The sequence below is a fragment of the Symsagittifera roscoffensis genome, chromosome 4, assembly GCF_963678635.1.
Source record: "Symsagittifera roscoffensis chromosome 4, txSymRosc1.1, whole genome shotgun sequence".
NCBI lineage: Eukaryota > Metazoa > Xenacoelomorpha > Acoela > Convolutidae > Symsagittifera > Symsagittifera roscoffensis.
This window is the reverse complement of record NC_087065.1, coordinates 60,688,791-60,710,623: the sequence shown is the minus strand read 5'-3', so window position 1 is coordinate 60,710,623 and position 21,833 is coordinate 60,688,791. Positions and strand designations below refer to the sequence as shown.

At 35.3% G+C, this 21,833-nt stretch overlaps 1 protein-coding gene across 1 annotated transcript; it reads left to right on the top strand.

Annotated features, from left to right (window-relative positions):
• Nucleotides 1–1,709: 1,709 nt before the first annotated feature.
• LOC134845313 (uncharacterized) lies at nucleotides 1,710–16,361 on the top strand. Its single transcript, XM_063862288.1, has 4 exons — nucleotides 1,710–3,172; nucleotides 5,288–5,582; nucleotides 13,429–13,635; nucleotides 15,187–16,361. Exons 1-4 carry the CDS (start codon nucleotides 2,636–2,638, stop codon nucleotides 16,101–16,103), a joined length of 1,956 nt encoding a protein of 651 aa, XP_063718358.1. The 5' UTR covers nucleotides 1,710–2,635; the 3' UTR covers nucleotides 16,104–16,361.
• The last annotated feature ends 5,472 nt before the right edge of the window (nucleotides 16,362–21,833 follow it).

The following is a 21,833-nucleotide window of genomic DNA, read 5'->3' as shown; positions in this document are numbered from 1 at the left end:
ACGACAAAATTACTTTTTAAAGGACTTAATCGGACGGTTGGGCGGTTGTGCTGTAAAGTTTTTCCGAGTTAAACTTAATTGCTCAATTTTTTTTTGTGATATTTGTGGACATTTTGTGATATTGTGGACATTTTTCCGTTTCGGCTCAGTGAGTGCCTACATAAGTTTTGTCGACTTAGTGGTTGCTCAGTAATTGATTTCGAAAGCTTATTGAATGCTGGCTGTTTTGTCTTGACTGTTTTTCTGAAATTGAGTTTTAAAAGGAAGTTCTTTTTCAACAATGGTTTCCACCTCATTTTCTATTCGCTATCTTGTAATGCTAGACTGTGATTATTGTGTAAAAAAAGGATAAACAAAACTGATTTTTCCATAAACTAACATGCCGGTCGTCGCAACTGCCAGACCCTTAATCCTGCTCTTAAAGAACAAAAATGAAATCAGAAAACCGAAAACAAGTTAATGTTTACCATGAGTTTAACATGAAATAGGGTTTCATCATTAGTTAATTTCACCACTAGATATGTCAGATCAGTCCAGTTTTTTCGACTAAAAAATATTCTGCGGCTTAAGATTTTTCAAGAAATGTATTTTTCTAAGCTTTTTTTGTTTGGATCAAAACTTGCTAGATAAAGAAATTGTCTGATCCAAGCCGAAATGAGTTTTTTAATTTAAATTTAAAAATTGTGACAGACATCGACAGAGTAGAATCAAATCGGTGATGCTTGAATTGCTATTTAAATATGTTCGGACATCTCCTAAAAACAACTGGCGTGATCGGCGCTAAGCACCGTCGCTCGCGAAGAGCAGCCAATGAGAGAACGCTCCAAAATGTCGTATGATCCCAGATATCACTTAATATAATTTGCGACTTGCTCTCAGTTCTTGCAGTGCCGAAACTAACATAGAGGCAATGAACTTATAAAAAGACAGTAACAGATGAATTGCAAGAAAGCGACGACCCTATGTTTTTATTTTTTTCCAACCCACTATGGTTTCATGATTTTTTCATAGCCAATTTTGACTACTACAATTTTAAAAAAATAAGTATTGGACCAAAAAAGGAATATTGAAAGTTGAAAACAAATTTCGTTTTTTTTTCGGTTTTTATCTTTCCCAAAGCAGTGTGGTCGGAATATTCTGTGCTACTTCGATAGCAACCGGCTATGCAAGTAGTAGATCCTTGTTAGTAGATGACGTTGGTCTATTTTGAATTTTTTTACGTGAAGTTAAGTTATAAACATGAATTTTCTTCTGGCTCTGCTGACGCTGAAAGCCGGAAACATTAGATCGATATTATCTTACTTATTGTTGTCATGCTATTACGACGCTTTTTTCCATGGCTAATTTTTTTTCTTTTCACCAATTTGCGGTTTTTGTATCTGTGTTTTTCTTTTCACCAATTTGCAGTTTTTGTATCGGTGTATATAAAATGTAACGTGTGTGCGCAATGACTCTAGCCATGCTATATTTGGTTTGATAAGTACTACATTTCATTTTTTTCCATGTAGACGTCATCTTTTCTATTATTTTCGGGTGTTAAGTCGTAGTCGTTTCGAACTAATATCTCAAGTCGTGCTAGCAAAACGAACAAATCTCATGCTTGGCCACGCCGTCGGCTAACATTTTGATCTCTATTCTGAAAATTTTGCTCAAATTGGACTGCTTGTACAAAGTAATACCACTGCGCCTGATAATTTATACCATCAACTTCTCTTCAGTAAAAGCACGCGAGATTATATTATAGCTCTACTCGTGGACCACATTTAACATGTACCATTTATTTCCTGTAGATTGTAAGTGAATTCTTTAGCTGTCGTATTATACCATCGCCTTTAACTTAACCACTTTAGGCGAGTTTCACCATTGAAATAAAACATTCATACGGTGCAGTTGCTGTTATTCTGACTTTCTCAAGCAAACCATTGCGTAATAATTACAGCGGCCCTTCTGAACTTAATTTGTTGTTTGCCCAAAATTCAACTGACCGCTGCTCCTTAAATTGCTCAACCTTCAAAGTAAAATCATAGTTAAAATCGAAGTTTCATCAAACAGTCGATCGCAATCTCACAAAGTCGCTGTCAAAATCTGAAATTTCTTCATGTTGTTCAACTGACCTCTGATTTCTTGTAACTATTAATTCACAGTTTTACGTCTTTTCCAAGCAAAGATCGCGTTCTTTTCACGTCTTGAGCTTTGTGATTCTCAAATATTGAAGCAAAAATGAGCTCAAGTTAATTAATTTCCCGCCGCCGCTTAGATTTATCCGGCTGAATTATTTTCACAAGAACCGCCAATTAACTTTCAAGTTCAACTCACCTTCCTGGAATCGATTCGAGACCAAGAATCCGCATAAACGCTATCATAGCTATCCGGGATTTCCTGTAGAACTGGGTCTGAATCGATATTTTTCTTGCTTTGAAAATATTTGCCAATACTCATATTTTGTCCAAGATTTTGTGAAAGCTCGAATTGAAGTCATTATTTGTATGTTCAATTTTATCGACTTTCAATTAACTAGAATTGTTACAACAAAGTTTATCATAACTAATGATTCCACAGTTTGGCAATTTACTTAAAACCAAATCACCCATCAAACTTCTTCTGAGTTACTGTTATTACTACTATCACTGTTTTAATGTCGGAGAACATTGCCATGTCATGCGTTGAAATGTCCCCCAACCAACACCGTCTCAATTCGTTACCCAAAACTCCTAATTTCAATGTCGATTCATCCAATATTATAGCATCGCAATCGAACAACATTGATGTCACCTCCCGAAAAGCCCCTCAAAGCAGTCCGAAGTCACTCTTCTTCCCCCTCACCGTGCCCAAGCCTCCGAAAAGAAGGCCAAGCGAAGGGGGTTTCAATTTGAGTAAAGGATCAGTTACATCACCCTTACGTTTCAAGAAACAACCAGCAACGAATGGAAGTCACGTGATAATGGGATCTACTGGAAATAGTAGCCCAGTAAGCTTGAAGGCGCCCTCGGTGGCCAACCACATTCCCTCGGACCCGAATCAGATCTGTCGGGTTTGCGACGGCCGTGCCTCTGGTCTGCATTTTGGCGAGTACACGTGTGAGTCATGCAAACTGTTCTTCCTTCGGCAGACGAAGCAGGACAATCAGAGGTCGGTTTGTCCTCTGTCGTGGAATTGCGATATCAGTCATCACGTTAGTACAGCATTACTTTTTGTTATACTCCATTCGGCAAAATTGAGCTCAGTCTTAATTTTAATTCATAACACGTCTGTGAAGTAGAAAACAAGTACATAATCAGCTCTACTGCATTTAACAGTATCATTTTTGAAACCCCCTGTTTCTCTTTTTTTAAATCATTTTAAACGAAATTTGGCTCAGAAAAAAAGTTGCTATCAATTTTGAGCTTCTACTTGAAAATTATTGACTCTTTGAAACTTGTTCTATGCTAACTCGATAATTTTTCCTCAAATTGAATAATTGAATTTCCTTTGAGGCAAATCGTGATGTGAAATTTCTGTTGAGAAATCTAATTTTAGTAATTTCAACTTTTTTTTTTTTTAAATTTCGTGGCTTTCGTCTTTTTTTTGTCAACTTAGTTTGTCATCCCATGTTTGCGATGTATCACAAGTGATTCGAAGCTCCGCCTGGCCTCTGCATGAATTATTTCAACTGTCTACTAGTTATTTTATTGTTCAGACTTTCGAAGAAATATATATGCTCGGAATGGTTTTTTATTCAGACCAATTTAAAAAGCTCTTTGCTTCCTCGGGGAATCGATCTCTTAATCTGCATGGGCCCAACTGAGTATGACTAATTTGTTCGCTTTATACTTTACAAGTAGTGAGTTATCCCGCACTAAGAAATCGTTCCAAATTGAATTGAGGCAGCTTATTGCTCCCGACTGTCGAAGAAAGTGACGGAATATTTGTGCTCGGCGTGGTTTTTTCGAGACAATTTTTGACTTTTTAACTAGCAATTTTTGACGGAATTTTTAATTTTAATTCGTAAGTTTATGGTGTCTTGAGCTCAATTTTAAAAAGATGCTTCACCTTTGATTATTTTCCGTAAAAATTGGGGGTTTAAAGATAACCACTTCGGCCAAATTGAGACAAAAAACGCGCAATAGTTTTCGTGCTAATAACTCGTAGGCGGAGATTTAATCCCTAAGAAATTGTTCCAAACTGGATTGAGGCATGCTCCTTGGTCTGTTCAATATTTGCTATATGCAAATATGTCACTTTGTACTTTACGTAGCGTTTGGTGGGATGATTTTCAAAAAAGATCCAAAAATTTTTTAAAATATTTTTTAGTTTTTTTTTAAATTTCAATAGCTATTTTTATTTTACTTTTTTCCAAAGAATTTAAAACGCAATCGGAACATTAAGGACTTCGCACTGATACGAGCACTTTTGTTAATTTTCTGGGCTGGGCGACATTGAAAACGCATTATCAATAATTTTGCTAATTCTTTTGTTGAAATTAATTGGTTGCAGAAACTGTAAAAGCTAAACAACCCACGCTTTTGAAGTAAAGCTGATCACATTCAGCTACTAATTTACGTTTGATCATATTTTAAACTGTAAGCTTGAAAGAAAATTATACCTAAAATTAGCCTAGACCCAGTTTTGATCTTAAGAGAGAAGGTATGTTGGCTCTTTTTCCTTTTCCCCTACCTGCAAAATTTTCCAAGCAATTTTTTTTTCACATTGTTCGATTGTTATGAACTTACATACGGACTAATTGGGCCATGACAGACATATTTGGTCTGCATAATTAACCTTGTAAAAGCGCTCGCTACACTATAAAACTGATGCTCGTGTGAGGTTGGGGAAAAGGAAAAAGAGCCGGTGTGTTTATGGCGTATATTTCACCTTTGTATAGTTCTTTGACCTTAAAAAGCGAGTTTGGCTCTGTTCCACTCCCCTCATTGGTGAAATTTTCCCTCATCCACTCCCCTCATTTACTTTTATTGTTGTTTTACGTGTTATTATGGCGTGTTATTATTTACATGCTGTTTTATTAAACGCTTAATGATAAGTTGTAAGGTTTGAAGAACAATTCTGTTCCGAAGTGTTGGTGTGTTCATCTATAGCTTTTAAAGCGTTTAACAAATTTATATATCACAGAGCAGGCAAATGGAGTTTGCAAATTGTCAAAAAAGTTCAACTTAAACCATTTTTGTCTCATCGAAAGTTGGCTGTTACGTTTTCAATGTCGACCAATATATAAGCAAGTGAAATATATTTTTGCTGGTCTGTCTAACTAGCTCTAAGTTGAACCAATGTTTTACGTTTGTAATTAATTTAGGTGAAATCAAAATGCAGAGCGTGCAGGTTCAAAAAATGCTGTGAAGTGGGAATGTCAAAAGACAGAGTAGTGTACGGACGAAATGCAAGAGCCAAACCCTCAACGACCGCAATTAATAACACGCTGCACACTCTTGCATCCCGAAAAATACCCACGGAGCTGTCTGCTGTCGGCGCAATAAGCGACCCCTGTAGGAGGGTTGTTACTTCTCTGAGTCACCAATTGACGTCAGGCATGAACACCACAGCGGTGCTGGAGGGATCTCGTCCTCATGACAGCATGGACGATTTCATTAGTAAATATACAATAACTAAAAACAACGTTTCTACTTTTTATGGTGATGTCCTTTCACGGCTTTTCTCATCAGGTATTAGTGTGATAATACTATAATTGAGTCATAATGAGATGGTAAAGGTAGCCACTGGGCAAGTAGAACAGTGTAATGAGTGGAATGAAACTGCTGGGTTCGATTGTTTCATTTTTGACTCGTTTGTTTGTTCTAAACATCCAATTAGGGCCAATGAGGGCCTACTCGCACAACGGTCACCCTTTTGATCCGACTACTTCTCGAAAAGACTGGAAGGAACAGTGGCTTAGGGTGCGTTTTTTGTCCGAATTTATACAACTCAACGCAGGAGATCAATTGTGAAATTCTTTCGAAGCCCTATTAATCGTTATTAAGTAAAAGGACAAAGTGATTTTGATTATATATTTTTAAGCTTGCGATTAGCCAGCGTTATCAAATCGGAATATAGACTTTTTTCGAGTTAAACAAAATCAGTTGAATCAGTTGGCATGTCTGTCCTGATGGAATTCCCGGAAACTGATTTTTTGGACGTTTCATTTGATTTTTTTTTGTTGCTTTCAAAACAACTCTTATTTTTTTCTTTTTTTGTTGATTGTTTTCGTTTTTTTTTTTCATTTTTGTTTTCTTTGGCTCCAATGGTTTCGGCTGATGATATATGTTAATATATGATACTCACTCACTATCATTGTCATGGTAGGGGATCGATTACATGATCTGACGATCTCAAAGTGAAGGCCTTACCACTATGCTACGTGCCTCCTTTTATACTTTACTAACTGTCTGTTGGCCATTTTATATGTTGAACTCTGGCCCTTTTCCACTTACTAACCCCTATATTTCGAAAATTCTTGGCTAAATGCGAGATGTTACGAAGCAAAGTAGGAAGAACAAATCTGTTCACAATAGTTAATTGTTTACCTTTGCTTTGCACAATGACAGATTTAAAATATTTTTTCAAAATAGAGTTTCAAATGTGGGTGAAAAGTGGAAAAGAGCCGAACATATTGTCCTTTTTATAGCAGCAACAAGCTCTTTTCCAGTTTCGATTTCCCTTCGTATTTTATTAACAAACTTGCTTAAGTCTTTTTATTCGGTAATTTTTATGTATGAAAAGTTGTAAACATTTGTTCACATGTTCACGCTTACACGTTTTTATGCAAATTTTATATAAGCTTTCTCAAATCAAGTTTCAGGAAAAATCAAAAGCGTGGGGACTGAAAAAGAGCCCATAAACAGTTGAATTTTTGCTGCAGGAAAATTTCATTGCAAGCAGGTTAGGTTAAATGGCTGCAGGTTTGAAAAATGAAAAATTCAAAATATATTAATGATTTTTGATCTGATTTTTTGCAAGCAAAAATCTAGCCGGAACATTATGTGTGATACTTGGACCAGCCATTCTCGTTTTGTTAATGAATGAATAAAAAATAAGAGTTAGGCTAATTTTACTTACTCCAATTTCAACTCGACAAAATTCAATTTATTTCCTTTCATTAAAAATTAGTACATGGGATCATCTTTGTCGTTGCGACTTCCTGTATACTCAATTACCTGTCCCCGGGAAAAAATTCTACTTTTCTATATTTTTTTCAAGCAAAACGGTAGTCATTCTATTTTACGTTCATTTAGACTTTGGTCGTTTTGTCTTTCTTAAATTTTTTTATTAGCCGTGTTATTTTTGGTAATATGAATTATAAATTGGCTTTTCCTGTAGCATACAATTTGATAATATTTTTTAGGATGCAATAACGGTTTATTGAGAAAAGAAGTTAAGGTGGAAGTAAGAAAATATGGGATGCTCGGGCACGTTTAAGAGGCCAACACTGGTGCACTTTTTCCCAATTTTGTTCTTGTTACAGTTGGTGATCCAGTTTTGGTCTTTAATTTGTATTAATTCTCCCAGTATGAGCTTCTGAGATCAAATTTCAAGGCAAGTTACCGTGAATGCTAAATGCCACCCACTCCACCTACGCAAAATAGTTTCCTTCCTATCCATATAACTTTGCTGTGATTGGCTGGCTATTTTGGTTAAAAAGCAACACCCATTATTTTCCTCCTCTTTGACATTAAACCGGCTGCAGGAAGAATTTTAAGAATTTCACTTGAACAATTTCTCAATACAATCATGCTACCAGGTGAGATTTTGATAGTTTTTGAGCTTGAAGGATAACGTTTGCAAAAAGCGACGTTCTTCATTGGAAGGGCTCCGGTAAAACCTGCTTTTAAGAGGTCCATCTCGCAAAACGTGTTTGATATTGAGTTTGAACGTATATTTTGTTTGATGCCTTGCGCGGGAAAGTTTTGCCTCTCATGTCAGGACAAAAAACCTCTCATGTTCCAACAAAAAAACTGATATTGTAACCAGAAGTTTAGCAATCTTTGTATGGAGACCATGCATTTTGGCTTGTGTTGTTAGTTCACAATCACAAGCCAAATTAAATTAAAACTTGATAAAATCAAAAAAAAATAAGAAATTATTTAGCTACAATAAAATAACAAGTAAAAAATTTCGTTAATAGCCTGTTCCAGTTTGGCAGTTGATTCAAAAAGTTTTGCTGGTGAATTCATCGGTGAGTTGAAGTTTTTTTGAATTTATGGGGTAGGGCGACACTTAGTAACAGGCGAAAATTCGTAACAGGTGACAATTCGTAACAAGAGACTGGCAAGTAGAAAACGCTTGCTCGGCTGCGCTTACGTGCGGCACGAAACGAATACTGCGCTTGAGTCATTGTTCCTTGCTTAATCTGCTGATACGAATTGTCGCCTCACGGGTTATGAGATCATTTAACTTGATTTTAAAGTACGTGAAAATTTTTTGACTTTTAGAGCTCTGGTGAGGAGAGCCGTCTGAAGGTTTAATTTACTATTTAAAAGTTTTAATATACAAGATTTCATCGAAACAGACTTTACCAAAGACGAAAAATGTTTAAGTATTGTGCGAACTTTGAAGTCGCACAAGCAGAATGAAACGGAGCAGAAAATGTCTGGCAAGCTATCACTGAGCGAGTTTACTTTATTTACGTCCCAATATTCGTAAAATATCTACGCGGTGTTGCCCAAATACCTTATATTGATAGATGAGGATGCCCTTGAATGAGTTTTTAAGAGTCGATGAACATAGGGAAGACTCTTATATAGGTCGCGATGATTTTTTTTTTGTTTTTTTTCGTACATATTGGTGCATTTATGAATTCACATAGGTATATATGCTATTTTTGAGTTCAATTGAAATTCATCTTCTGAAAATGACGTCAATGGCACTCTCCACATACGAACGTGAAAATGGTGCAAAAAAAACGTGAGCGATTTCTAGTTTCAAAAGTGGAATTTAATTTTTAGATTTCCAGCGGAATAAAAACTTCAGCTATTGTTCCAGCTTTCTCTAATTGGGTTAATGTTATCAAAAAAGCACCGATCAAAAATTGTTCTAGAATTTCAGAGAGCTTAAAGGGCATCTATCTTTTTCTTTGAAATTTGAAAGTTGAGATTTTTTCATGAAAGTCAGTGTTTTTTTATGTTTACTTGCGTTCATTACTCTTTTTTAATTACTCTTTTGCGATTGGCTATGTTTTTTTAAATCGCTTAAAGTTTTTTTTCTGCCCGAACGATATTGGACTTCATCGGCTTAGTGTCCTCATTTTGAGATGTTTCCATGGAAACCTAATTTCTATGCGCCTGCAGAGACTAGTCAGCGTTTTGGCCTATTTCTTTATTCTGTATTTTCAAAGTTAAGTTCTGTTTAATTTGTCGAAGTGTACTGAAAAAATAGGTAAATATTAAATGCTGACAAGAGCAGTTTAAAAATGCTTCCTAAAATTGCCTGCTAAAACTCCTCTTAAATTTAACGAGACTATCCCCTGAAATGGTGCGTTGTCAGAAACTCAAAATGACGTAAATGAGACTTTGAAAATACTTATGACAAGATTTTCGTGCTTGTGGATCAATCAGGCTAACCGCGATAACATATTCTTTACTAATGTCTTTCTTCACTTTCTTATTTTTTTGCAGTTCGGGCTTTCTAAGTCTTTACGGATTGTCTTAAACTGCGCGAGTGACGAAGTAGTGTTCATTTAGCATCAAGTAAACATCATCATTCCAGATTATTTGCAATATTATATTATTTACGCACCCTATATATTTTTTTGCAAAATCAGTTTCTGTTCAATCATGTTTTGATAGTTCAATCAGCTTAAAATATCTGATTAATTCTAATCGTATTTTTGCTCAAGTAACTAAAAAAAATAACATTTAAACTGCATGTAACAAATCGTGCGTAAAATTTGAGTAGATACATGTAAACCAGCTGCAAATACAAGTCAATAAATGGTTGACAGAAGGTTTGTGTGGATTTTTGAAGTTATTTCGTTAGCCCTAAGCAGTTTCTCTCCGGAATCCAACTTCCTCGCTGACTTGTTGATTATCATGCGCCGCAGGATTTTTCTTTTGAGAAAATTGGTCCTTTAAAGCTGCTTCAGTCGATATGTCTGTGAGCTGAATTATGTGTTCTGATATGAATCAGACAGTTCATTTTGCGTTTTGAAACTGATCGCATATAGTACGACTTTGGTCGGTCTACGTGACGCCTATTAATGATCGACTTTTTGTTCTGAGCTTAATTTTTGGCTTTCAAATTATTCATTTTTATATTACTCTATCTAGTTAAATCAGTTTGAACTTAGGCGACTTCTGATTTCTTATTGAGATTTTTTATTTACGAGAACTTTAGTGAAAATTATTTATCTTCTCTGCATGCTTACATTTTTCTCAAGTACCTTTATTTTTCGATACTTTTATTTTTGATAGAACATCGATATAATGTTCTAACATATTATGTTTCATTTATGCAGCTAATTTGAGTTAACCTCGAAAATGAACGTCTGGTCAAATTTTTCTCACTATTTTGCACTTTCAAATAAAATTGATTTGAAAGTTTTTGGTTTTTTTAAATTGTGTTTTAAAGTGAAATTATTTCTTTCTTGAAATTAAAAAAAAACTCTTGAAACAGTGAATATTTGGTTTGGTGAATACGAATTAGACTGAAAGCGAATATAAATATATATAGGAATACTAATCAGACATAAACGGACATCTGAATTAGGAAGAACAGGTTATTTTTGAATTGTATTTCCTTAAAAGTAGAAATGTATCAACGATCAAGTTTCCATTTCCTCTCAGAACTTATAACGTAATCTAAAAAGAAGACGAAAACTTGTGATTACTAAATTGGTTACGCTACTCGTCTCAAAATCAGTAAGTTTGTTTTGTATTTTTTAAAATATTCGTGATGAGCAAAATGAGTTTTCACTTTAGGTCGTGTAGTTTATCCAGGAAAAATCAAACTTTTTTATCGTTCGTTTTTTTCTGTGATTGGTTTATTTTTTAATAACTTCCTAAATTCACTTTTCGAATTCAGAATTCTTTTCGAATTTTTGATTTTGTTTAAAAGTAATGAACGTAGTGAGGACTCTTATATAGGTCTTGCTGGTTTTTTTTCTTTTTTTTTCAGGAAAATTTGTTCATGCTCAATATTGATTTTTTGCGGTTTGACTTGTGATTTCTTTTTAAGTTCAGTTTTTTTCTATTGTTGAAAGGAGGGCAAACTCCACTTTTGAACAGCAAAATTGTAAAGGTCATGAAAAACGTGATTGACTTCTAATTTTAAAAATAGAAATTAATTATCAGGTTTCCCAGCGAAATAAACGTTTTACCTATGATCCAGTTTTCTCAATTTGTGTTAATTTTAACAAAAAAGTGTCCATCATAAATTGTTCTACGAGTTAAATGAATTTAAAGACTTATTTTTTCTTCGGAACTCAAAAATTGAAGATTTTGAAAAAACAAGTCGGTTTTTTTTCGGTTTCCTTGCGTTCATAACTTTTTTCCAACTGTCAGTTGGATATGTTGATAAATTTGATTACAATCTTGGCTTTTCATATCAAATTTTTTTAAATATGCTAAAAAGCCATATTTCAACATTCTAAGAATCTGGGTTAATACTGGCTTTAATTAACTTACGGAATGTTTGCGTTTCAGTTTTTTCAGTATTTTTCTAAAAAAAAAATCTAACGTAAATTCAGCTCAACAGATTTCTACGCATCAGAGTCGATACCAGGGCTTGGGATTAATTGATTCGCTGGGGAACAATCAATGTTTTACAGAGAATTTATCAGTTGTCAGAGCTTGTTACAGCCAATCAATTAATTGAGAACCTGCTAAATTAATTGCCCAAAAAATAGTTTCAAATACTTGAATTCAAAAGTATTTTTAGCTGCTTTTCTAAGCTGTGGAAACGCTAAATTTTCCGTTACTTAATTCTCTTGTTTTACGCCGCATTTGCCTTAATATCAGTACACACAAATGAGAATTAGCACAACAACCTTTTCCCTAGCAAAGTAACCCATTTCTACTTTTTTTCCAAGAAAAGGGATGATTTTTTTGTATTTTTTTTTGTTTTTAGCTAATTAGGCTTTTTTGTGGTTTTCATGAAAAGCAAGAAATGTGAAAAACATCTGACTCCAATATTGTCTGTATAAAACTGTACAAATTGTGTTTATAATTCGTAGATGTTGTGTACCAAATTTTGCACTAAAAATAGTTTTTGGCTATTATTGAGTTTAAGACGCAATCGCTTTTGAATGATTTGATAGTCAATAAAAAACCATTAATTAGTGCTTTAAACTATAAAATTTGCTTACTATTTTGCAGAACCATATTTAACTTGATATAATCTAACATAATCCTAGCTTTGCCAATGCAGGTACTGCTTTGATTTAAAAGTTGGCCAACTGGCTTGAAGTCAGGTCGGGTGAAATCAAGTGGGTAGTATTTGGTGCAAAGAACGAAAAAGTGCAAAAAAAGATATAAATTATCTCTTTTTTTTCTTCAAAGATGGCTATTGAGTTGAACCCAGGGCAGTGATAAAATTTTGTTTGTCGTCTTATCGCTATTTTTTCTAATTGTTCACTTTTTAGTTTTTGTTATCGTTGTCTTTTCTCCGTTTTTTCGTGCGTCATCGGTTAAATTGAACCAATTTATAAAATATACGATAGAGTGCAATAAGTTAACGCCATTTTCTTGCTTATTTGAATAAAACTAGGTTAAAGTGACACTTTCTGATTGCTGCAGTTGGAGTTTAACCTACAATAAACTTATCTCTATTTGGAGTGGCAGTTATTCTATTTTGAGTCGAGATTTATAAACAGAACCAGTTGATGCTCGTGAGTTTTGTTTTGCTGAATTATCATTTTTCTTTAGTTTTCAAGATAACCAAGTTCGCGGTGCAAGTATGATACTTGACCGCGAGGTACTGGTCATATTTTTGAAGGGAACCAACTATCATACTTAAACTACGCTCGCTAATGTTAATTCTATACTAAGTTTGGATCTACTTAACAATCTTCCCACTTTGCTATCTACTGAAAAATATCCACCCCTAACTGGAATCAAAGCTTTTGTGGGTATATTCTTGAAAATGGTTTTGCAAAATGCAGGGCATACTCGTTGGTTTTTTGAGATTGAGTGAAAACGACGAAAAAAATAGCTTAGTTATTAATTAAGAAGAAAAAATCTGCTTAACAATTACCCTTTCAAGACAGGGGACTAATTGTTAAGTAGATTAACGTTAGTCGAATTTTTGACCAATCGGAATGCAGCAAAATTCAAAATATAAAAGGAACGCTCTAGGGCTTATTTACTGTTGTTATTCATACGGTTGGCAATTCTTAACTAGACACCGTAGGGTGGGGTTGTTAAGTAGATCCCGAAGACGGTAGCTAATTGAGTAGTTTTAACAGAGATGCATTAAAATTCAAACGTTCTGCTGCAATTAATTTTTCAGCGACTGCGCAAAACTCACCCATGCGAGTGCAATCAACAACGAAATCCCTGAGTCTCAAAAGAGACCATCAACATATGGGTGACTCACTGGGACCACCGAAACAGAATTTGAATCAAGGAGCCTCAAACGACATCTCGCCCGCACCCCACATTGCTGCTCCTGTTGCCAACAATTTCATATTCGATAGTGACGAGACAGACGATCCAGGTTAGAAACTTGTTTTATATTGATAATGAATGCTAAGATGATGAATTTTTGATCAACAAATGCTTCAAACTTATTCCTACTAATTACTATATTTTCAATTTTGGCAACATTTTTGCGCAAACTAAGCAATAGTCAAACTGATCTTCATTGCGACCACTGAAAGTGGGAAGAACTTTGTATTGAATGTGTTTCAATATTTTTCTTATTTTTTCACGCAAAATCAGGTGCAACAATTAATCGTCAAGATGGGGTCGAGTAAAAAATCGTTTTATAGCTGTTGCAGTCGTGATTCCAACCCTAATAATTAATTGAGAGTCATGAATATAGTGAATAATTTTATATAGGTTTTAGTGATTTTTTGTTTTTTTTTTTGCAGGAAAGTCTTAAAATTTATACGCTCAAATATGATTTTTCGCGGTTTGTTTTTTGGTTTCTTTTCTAGTTCATTTCATTTATTTTGTTGCAAGGAAGGAAAACTCCACTATCGAACAACGAAAGTGTAAAAGTCACGGAAAATGTGATTGACATCTAGTTTCGAAAGTGGATTTAAACTTAATGGAATAAAAAGTTTACCTAATGATCCAGTTATCTCAAATAGGGTTTTTTATCCAAAAGTTATCAATAATAAAATGATCTTGAAATTCAAAGAGCGTTGTTGCCATTTATTTTTTCTTTGAAATTCGAAATTTGAAGTTTTTCTAAAAGAAGTCAGCCATTTTTTCTATTTCCTTGTGTTCATTACTCTTTCCAATTGTCTGTTAGGTTTTTTATAGCATTCTGGATTTTTTGTAGCAAGGGTTTTTTATAGCATTCCGAAAAGGTTTTCTATAGCACTCCGAAAGATCCTTGTAAAATGTGCAGGCTTTTCTAGCATTCCGAAAGTTCCTTGTAAAAAAAGTGCAGGCATTTTTGTTCCAGTATTTTCAGCTTTTTTGCAGTTTTTAATTTTTTTTGACAAAAAATAACGATTTGTTTGAAAGTTTCAGTTGCTTTTAATCGTAGTCATTCATTTTGTATCGTGAGTTTTGTATCGTGAGTGGGTTGATAGTTTTAAGGCTCAGCTTCGCCTCTGTAGCAAAATATTGTCGACCATATTAGTTTCTTGGAGATGAAAGAGCTTCAAGGTCTAACTGTCCTTTGGCTGTGATCAAAGGAGTGAATATTAGCTCATATTCGCAGAATTTCTTTTTTTTTATCGCTTTAGAGCGCATTTTTTCCTTTGACAAATTCTTGTTCATCGAAATGAAAGGACGGGAAAATCTTCAATTCACAGAAGTGCTGTTTTTCTTAGAAAATTTTCCTGTATGTGATCAATTAGTTATGAGCTTCTAATGGAGCAAAACCTTGATTTAAAAAAAGGTTTTTTTTAATGGATGAGCAATTAAGTAAGAGTCTCATTTTAAAATCTAATATTCAAAGTGAAGAAAATTTGAGGTTTGAACGGCTGGCTGTTGTCAATATAGTAAACGTTTTTAACCGACAATAAATTCAGCTTCGTCTGCTGAAATATTTTCCTTGCTATATTATTGATAGTTTTATTTTTCCGTTCAGATCTGTTTGGAGCTCCTGGAAGTAAATCAAATCAATCGGCAGTCCCTTTAAAAATGGAGTCTGACTTTCCTGGTCAGAATCCTCCGCAGTTTTGCAAACTTGCCGCCGAACGGCAAAGCAACTCTTCTCAATCATCGCCTAACTACCATCAGAACCAGCTATCCCCAATTGAAACTTCGCAATCGCCAACAAACCGCAGTTCAAATCATGCACCAAACTGTATTTCACCTCAAGGTAGTTTTCAAAGTAACTCATCAAGCAACGGATGCACCGATGAGTTACAAGAGCAGTTTGGACCCCCCAGCAAAATTTTAAAATCGAACAGAGCAAAGCAGAGTGACGGAGACAGAGACAGTTCGGGTAGTGAAAGCAATGATCAAATCGAATGTTGGAGTGTGATAGCTCCGAGAAGCGAGTCATCGAGGTCAACGACCTCAGGAAGAATCATTGATCTCCACATAGACCACTATGGAGGAATGTCTTCCAGCCATCATCATATCAGCCAGAGCAGTTACATAAATAACCAACTATTAGTACAGCGTGCGGTAATGAGCTCGTTGGGCCAACACTTTTCGCCAGCTCAATCGCAAAATTTTCCATCCAACGGAACAGGAGCACCTTCAAATTTGGTGCACGGCAGTTTTATTATGAGGTCAAACTCGTCAGGAACTGAAAACAACTCGTGCATCTCGGGAAACTCCTCGGGTTCAGAATCGTCCGATGACCGAAGTATTGAGTTCACGGGGCCGGAGGGCTACATGCGGAACAACCTGATTAACCCTCGTCTACCTTTTTCCACTCACTCGGCCAGTCAAAATAACGTCTCGGAACTGTGGCTAGAACTGCCTAATCTGGAGTTCGTGTGCAAGTATTGCTTCTTATCGCCTTGCTACTGTTTCGGTGAACGCAAGTCTTAGAAAAACTCAAATGAAAACCGCTATTCATAACTTGATCAAATGCAAACACAAACTGAACCGGCCTTTGTACTTAAAGAGAAACAAAGGCGCTAAGTGGTGACAAACTTTTAAATATTTCGATGTTATTAAAGTGCAAAAATTTAAATTAAAAAAATTGCTGCTGACGATAAAATCTTTTCAGATGATTTTACAGATTATAATCTATTGAGTTAATATAATTTGATTCAGTATATAAATTGTAATATATTAGAGATCAATTATCCATGTTGATGTTATAGTTTATGATGTCAGTTTATGATTGTATTCCACCATTTTTCACTAAGGAGGAGGTGATGAATTCTATCACAAAGTTGCAAATAAGCGTTTTCTAAAGTGCGAGCGAAATTCGTCATAGTAGAATTTTTTTAAGGTAAATTGATCTGATTTTTTAAAGAGTTGATGAACGTAGGTTCAGACCTTTCTAGAGGTAGCGATTTTTTTTCCTTTTTTTTCAGGAAAAGTCTTAAAAATATGTTCAGGCTCAAATAACTTTTTCGCGGTTTGACTTTTGATTGCTTTGTAAGTTCAGTTCATTTGCTTTATTAAATGGAAGGCAAACTCCGCTATCGAACAGCGAAAGTGCAAAGGTCAAGAAAAACGTGATTGACTTCTAATTTCGAAAATGCAAGTTAATTATCAGAATTTCCAGCGAATTCAAAGTTCTACCTATTGATCCAGTTTTCTCGAATTGGATTAATTTTATCAGAAAAGTGTCAATCATAATGTGTTCAAGAAATTCAAAGAGTTTTAAGGCCATCTATTTTTGCTAGTTAAATTGAAAATTGAGATTATTTTTCGAAAGAACTAGTCACATTTTTTTGTTTGCTTGCGTTCATTGACTCGTTTCCAATTGTCTGTTGGCTAAGTTTTTTCGTTGAAAAAATTCAATGTAAATTTGTCGCATGTTCTCTTTTAAAAATGTAATGATATTCATCGGATAGAAATTTTCTTCAGGTTTGTATTTATTTTTTAGATTTCTAGGAATTGTAGTTTGGTTTATGAACGAGTTAAAGTTATCCCCAAAACTCTGCCCCAAAACAGTTTAGTTTTGAGGGGAGGAGGAGGGGATGATGTTGTTAATTTGTTTGAAATTTGGAGTTTTCAGCCAATCAGAATCGAGCATTTACTTGCAGTGCTCAACAAATTTAATGATACTTAAATGCTGGGCGGAAGATCTTATTGGTCTATCTCGGGGAGGGGGAAGGGGGGGGGGTGAACCCAACCAAATCAGCGTACCGTACAGACTTCTCATTTGACAGATAGAAAAATAAACCAAGTGATTTTGTTTTTCAACGTATTTTTTTCCAAGGAAAACACGAACTCCTTGCGCTGTTTTCGAGAACGTAAAAACTTTGAAGATTAATCTAATGAGTTATTTGGCCAGCGTTCATAGTTGGCTGGCCAAATAACGCCTCTAATTACTTTTTTGCAAGTTTTCATCCAACCAAGTCCTTTCAAAATAGTTTGATCGGCCTGCTTCAAATTTTTTAATCTCGTGTCATAGGTATTTGTAGAGAAAGCGGCAAAAAAACGTTCATTTTCTCGTGAAAACAAAAAAGTTGCGTTTTTTGGCCCAAACTGTAGTACAAAATCATTGAAAACTATAAAACTAAACAGGAATAAAATAGTAAAACATCTCATCTATCATGTTTCGAGAATCAGCAGAATTGACGGTTTGTGAAATTATGTGGCTTCTTTTTCAAAGCGGAACACATACAATGGGCTAGCATTAAGTTCTTGTGACAGTTTTGCTAATGTCTAGATTCATTGGTAGCTGGACGACCCTAAAGGTGGAAAATTTAGTTTTTGTTTGATAAAGCAAGATAAAGATGTACCCTTTCCATGGTAATTATTAAAACTTGTCTGAATAACTGTTGGCAATTTTGGATTCCGGTTTCTGATCCTATGGTTTGAGCTGTGTCTGCGGTTGATATCGAAGACTAGCATGAATAATTAACTGCGCATTCATTGCAAAAAATTTGAAATTCACAAAGTGGGGCTTTGGTACTTTGCATCTCATTGGTTTAGCATAAGCAATATTTCAATCAGAACTGTGCCGCTTATCATGCTCTCAGTATATTGAAAATAATTTTGTTACAATGATGAATGTATTTTTTATCATCAAAATAGCGTTCAATGCCCGACATAGTATTTGACTGGATCAGTGTTTGTTGATATCGTAGAGAACGCTAATTCTGTAAAATTTAGTTCATATAGGTTCCGTTGATCACATTGAGTCGGTTTAGTTAACATGCATAGCCAAACTCGTAACTAGGTACAATTTAGCCTGAATTGCAGCGTGGGTTTATTCATGTCTGTCGCATTAAGTACTTGACGAAATCTGTTAGGAGCAGGATATGGCTCATGGGCTAGCGTTTTCCAAATAATTAACCCCAGGTTACTTCAGGTAAACTGCTCACGACTCACATTTGATTTTTAGTTCTTGAAACTTTAGTTAGTACCTTCCACAAACACCGCAAAATTCTGATGGATATGAAAATGAAATCGGAAACTTAATTTTGATTGATGTCAAGGTTTTTGCAAAGATTGTTAAGTCTACATTTCCTGCTTCTAGACAATAACACCAGCAACTGATTATTGTTGTTGTGACTATTTTCGAAAAAAGACAGTTTTGTGCTCGGAGTGGTTTTTTTCTCCTGACCAATTTTGACTTTTTAACTAGCCATTTTTGAATCCCATCTGAAAGGTATTGTGGTCCTGAGCTCAAGGTAAACAGATATTTAACCTGTATTCAAATTTTATAGTGTTACGGGGGTTTAAAGATTGCCAAATTGGAACAATTAACTCGCGATATATTTCATGCTGTTAATGAGTAAGCGGCGATTTAGTCAGTCTTGGAAATCGTTCCAAATTGAAATTGAGGCATGCTATCAATTCTAATTTATAAGTTATTATTTGTTAAATTAAGTGTGCGCTCTCGTGGGGCGGGCGGAGATTTTTTCTAAACAAATCAAAATTTAGTTGTTCGTACAATTTTTGAGGAAAATGGAATATTTGTTCTCGGGGCGGTTTTTTTCTCCACAAATGGTGTCTTCCTCGACTTTTTAACTAACAATGTTTGACACATTTTTAAAACCTCAATCGAAATGTATGTTTTTCCTGAGCTCAAACTTAAAAAGATTGTTCACTTATGATCAGTCTTCGTAAAAATATGGAGATTTAAATATAACTACTTTGGTCAAATTGAGACAAGAAACGCGCTGTATATTTCGTGCTATTATTGCGTAAGCGGATATTAATAACTAAATTTCCACTTGATTTAAGATAAACCAACAATAGTATTTACTCGTTTACACCGTTTGAAACAAATAGCAGGAGATTATCAGGTCCTATCAAACACTCAAGAGATTCGTTCAATCATTGTTAACAGATAAAAAATTTTAAACCCTGATTGGATTGCATAAGAAAATGTTTTAATCCTGATAAATTCATTAAAGTGAAAAAAAAAAGAAAAAAAAGAAAAGAAAGAGTAGAAAAACACAAAAAAGATTTAATCCGTCTCAGAAACCAATCCAAATTAAATTGAAGCATGCTTTTTGGTCTACTTAATACTTTCCTAAATGCAAAAGGTATGACGCTGTACTTTACGTAGCAAAAAACAGGTGGGATGATGATTTTCAAAAAAAATCTTGGAAAGTTTTTCATTCTTTTGAAAATAAAAAAAAACATGGAATTTTTTTTTCCGAAATTTAAATCAATTAGTCTCATTTGAACTACTCCATAGAAACTAAATTGCAGTCGGAACATTGATAACTTCGTCTTGATACGAGCTATCTTGTATTATTATATTTTTCTTTTTCTTTTTGAAAATTTCATCGTTTTCTTCAAATTGAAAAATGCTTTTATACGTTGAAGGGCATTCGGAACATTCATTGTTATTGTTAGCCTTAAAAATAACTTGTTTTTTTTTCAGGGCTTTGCAAGATGCTACGATCTAAGTTAAGGTTTAATGTTAAAATCCTCCACCCAGCTAGTTAATATAGATGGAAATTGCTTAGCACTGCGTGTTAAAGTTTTCTTTCTATAGATAAAACAACTGCTTCTCAAATCATCATCTAAGCCAAATGGTCAAATCAGCTCTATCAACTCCCTTCACCCCTTTCTCGCTATTCTACTCCCGCTAGATTACTTAGGATCTCGCAATGTTACTCTTGCAATTTCTCTAAGTTTTCATTACTCTTCCAAATTACTCTTCCAATCCTCTCCTCTTCTCCTCTCTTGTGACTTTACAGACTCGAATCTAACATCTCAGAATTGTTCTGATAGTCGAAGTTTGGGCTCATTTCCTCCTTCACATATTCAATTGGCATCTCCCAGCAGGCTGCTATCAAGACTTGGTCTAATAAGCCATCGACCAATCTCGCATGTCCTGTATCCATCATATCCAACAAATTTCTCCCGCTCATTGCTTGGTCAGACAGTCTGCCAACGTTAGTTCAGTCCCTGTGGTACTGCACATGCAATAACCTTGAGTTGTTATATCTATATGAATATAAAATGCTATTGTAATTTTATTTTGATTTTACCCAGATCAAAAAGACCGATATTTTCATAAAGCACAGTTCAGCGACTCAGGGTGTTGAGGCTAGAGCTAGAACTCAGCTTAGAACAATGTTCATAAAAACAGTTCAACGACATAATTTTCCATTTAAACGTTACATTATTTTATGCTCACGTGCCCAGTCCCTTATAGTACTACATGGCGCAGCTAGCTGGATTTCTAATGCAGGAGAGCCGGACGGCATGGGATACAAATATTCTTCTGGTCGACCGCCAGAAGCCAGAGAGAGAGAGAGAGAGAGAGAGAGAGAGACGGGGAAAATACAGCTGGATTAGCAGGAATGAAGTTTAAAAATATAATGGAATTGAATTAAGATCAGCAAGAAACCGAAAACACAAGGCATGACGATCAAAAGTGGGTCAGAACATTAGTATCAAGAGTCCGTCCTGAGAGCCTGCTCTTGTTGACTCCGAATTTGTTCCATATCTTCTCTCAATCGTTGCTTCTTACGTTCAGCTTCGGGAGTCGTTCATGGCATACTCCTGACCTTGTAGTCATCCGTTTTTCCTTCATGCTTTTCTCATTCTGGCTAGCTTCTTGCTTGTTGCGAAGCATGTATCTAGCAAATTCTCTCGTTCGATATGAACAGCTCGTTCTAGTTCACTCAACCTCACTGAAATCTGTTGCTCTTGCTCAACTATCTTGTCCTTGGTCCTCGGCAAGTCTTCATCCACAGATATCCCATCGTTGACAAAGGGTGTCAGGAATAGTGGCGTCACATTTTCGTGCCAAGCAATTTAAAGCTAGTCGAAACTCGTGCTGCATTTCTCTGTCTAGACAATTCGTCAATTTCCGCTTCGAAATCCCATTTTGTCATCCCCGGCCTAGTTGCTGAGGTGGTAGTCACCCCAGCATGGTTACCAGAACTGGCTGCTGCCAAGAACTCACTTGAATCCTTCATTCCATTTGCAGCCGTACTAATTGTTTTGACCGTGCCAAATTGATCTGACCAGCCATTTTCCTTGGTAACGTGATTCGAGCTGTTGAAGCTCTGCTGTGACCAATAGCCATCCGCTTCTTTGTTACTGTCGGCTCCATCTTGGGTATCGATCTCGTCACGAGCTCCTGCCCCCATCGTAAATAGGAAGAAATTTCCCGTAGTATTCTTC

Bases quoted from the DNA above. Each gene is read 5' to 3' on its own strand.
- LOC134845313 (XM_063862288.1), top strand. From the start codon at position 2,636: ATGTCGGAGAACATTGCCATGTCATGCGTTGAAATGTCCCCCAACCAA. The intron at 5,583-13,428 runs GTAAATATACAA...TTAATTTTTCAG, and splicing joins CAGCATGGACGATTTCATTA to CGACTGCGCAAAACTCACCC. The intron at 13,636-15,186 runs GTTAGAAACTTG...TTTTCCGTTCAG, and splicing joins TGACGAGACAGACGATCCAG to ATCTGTTTGGAGCTCCTGGA.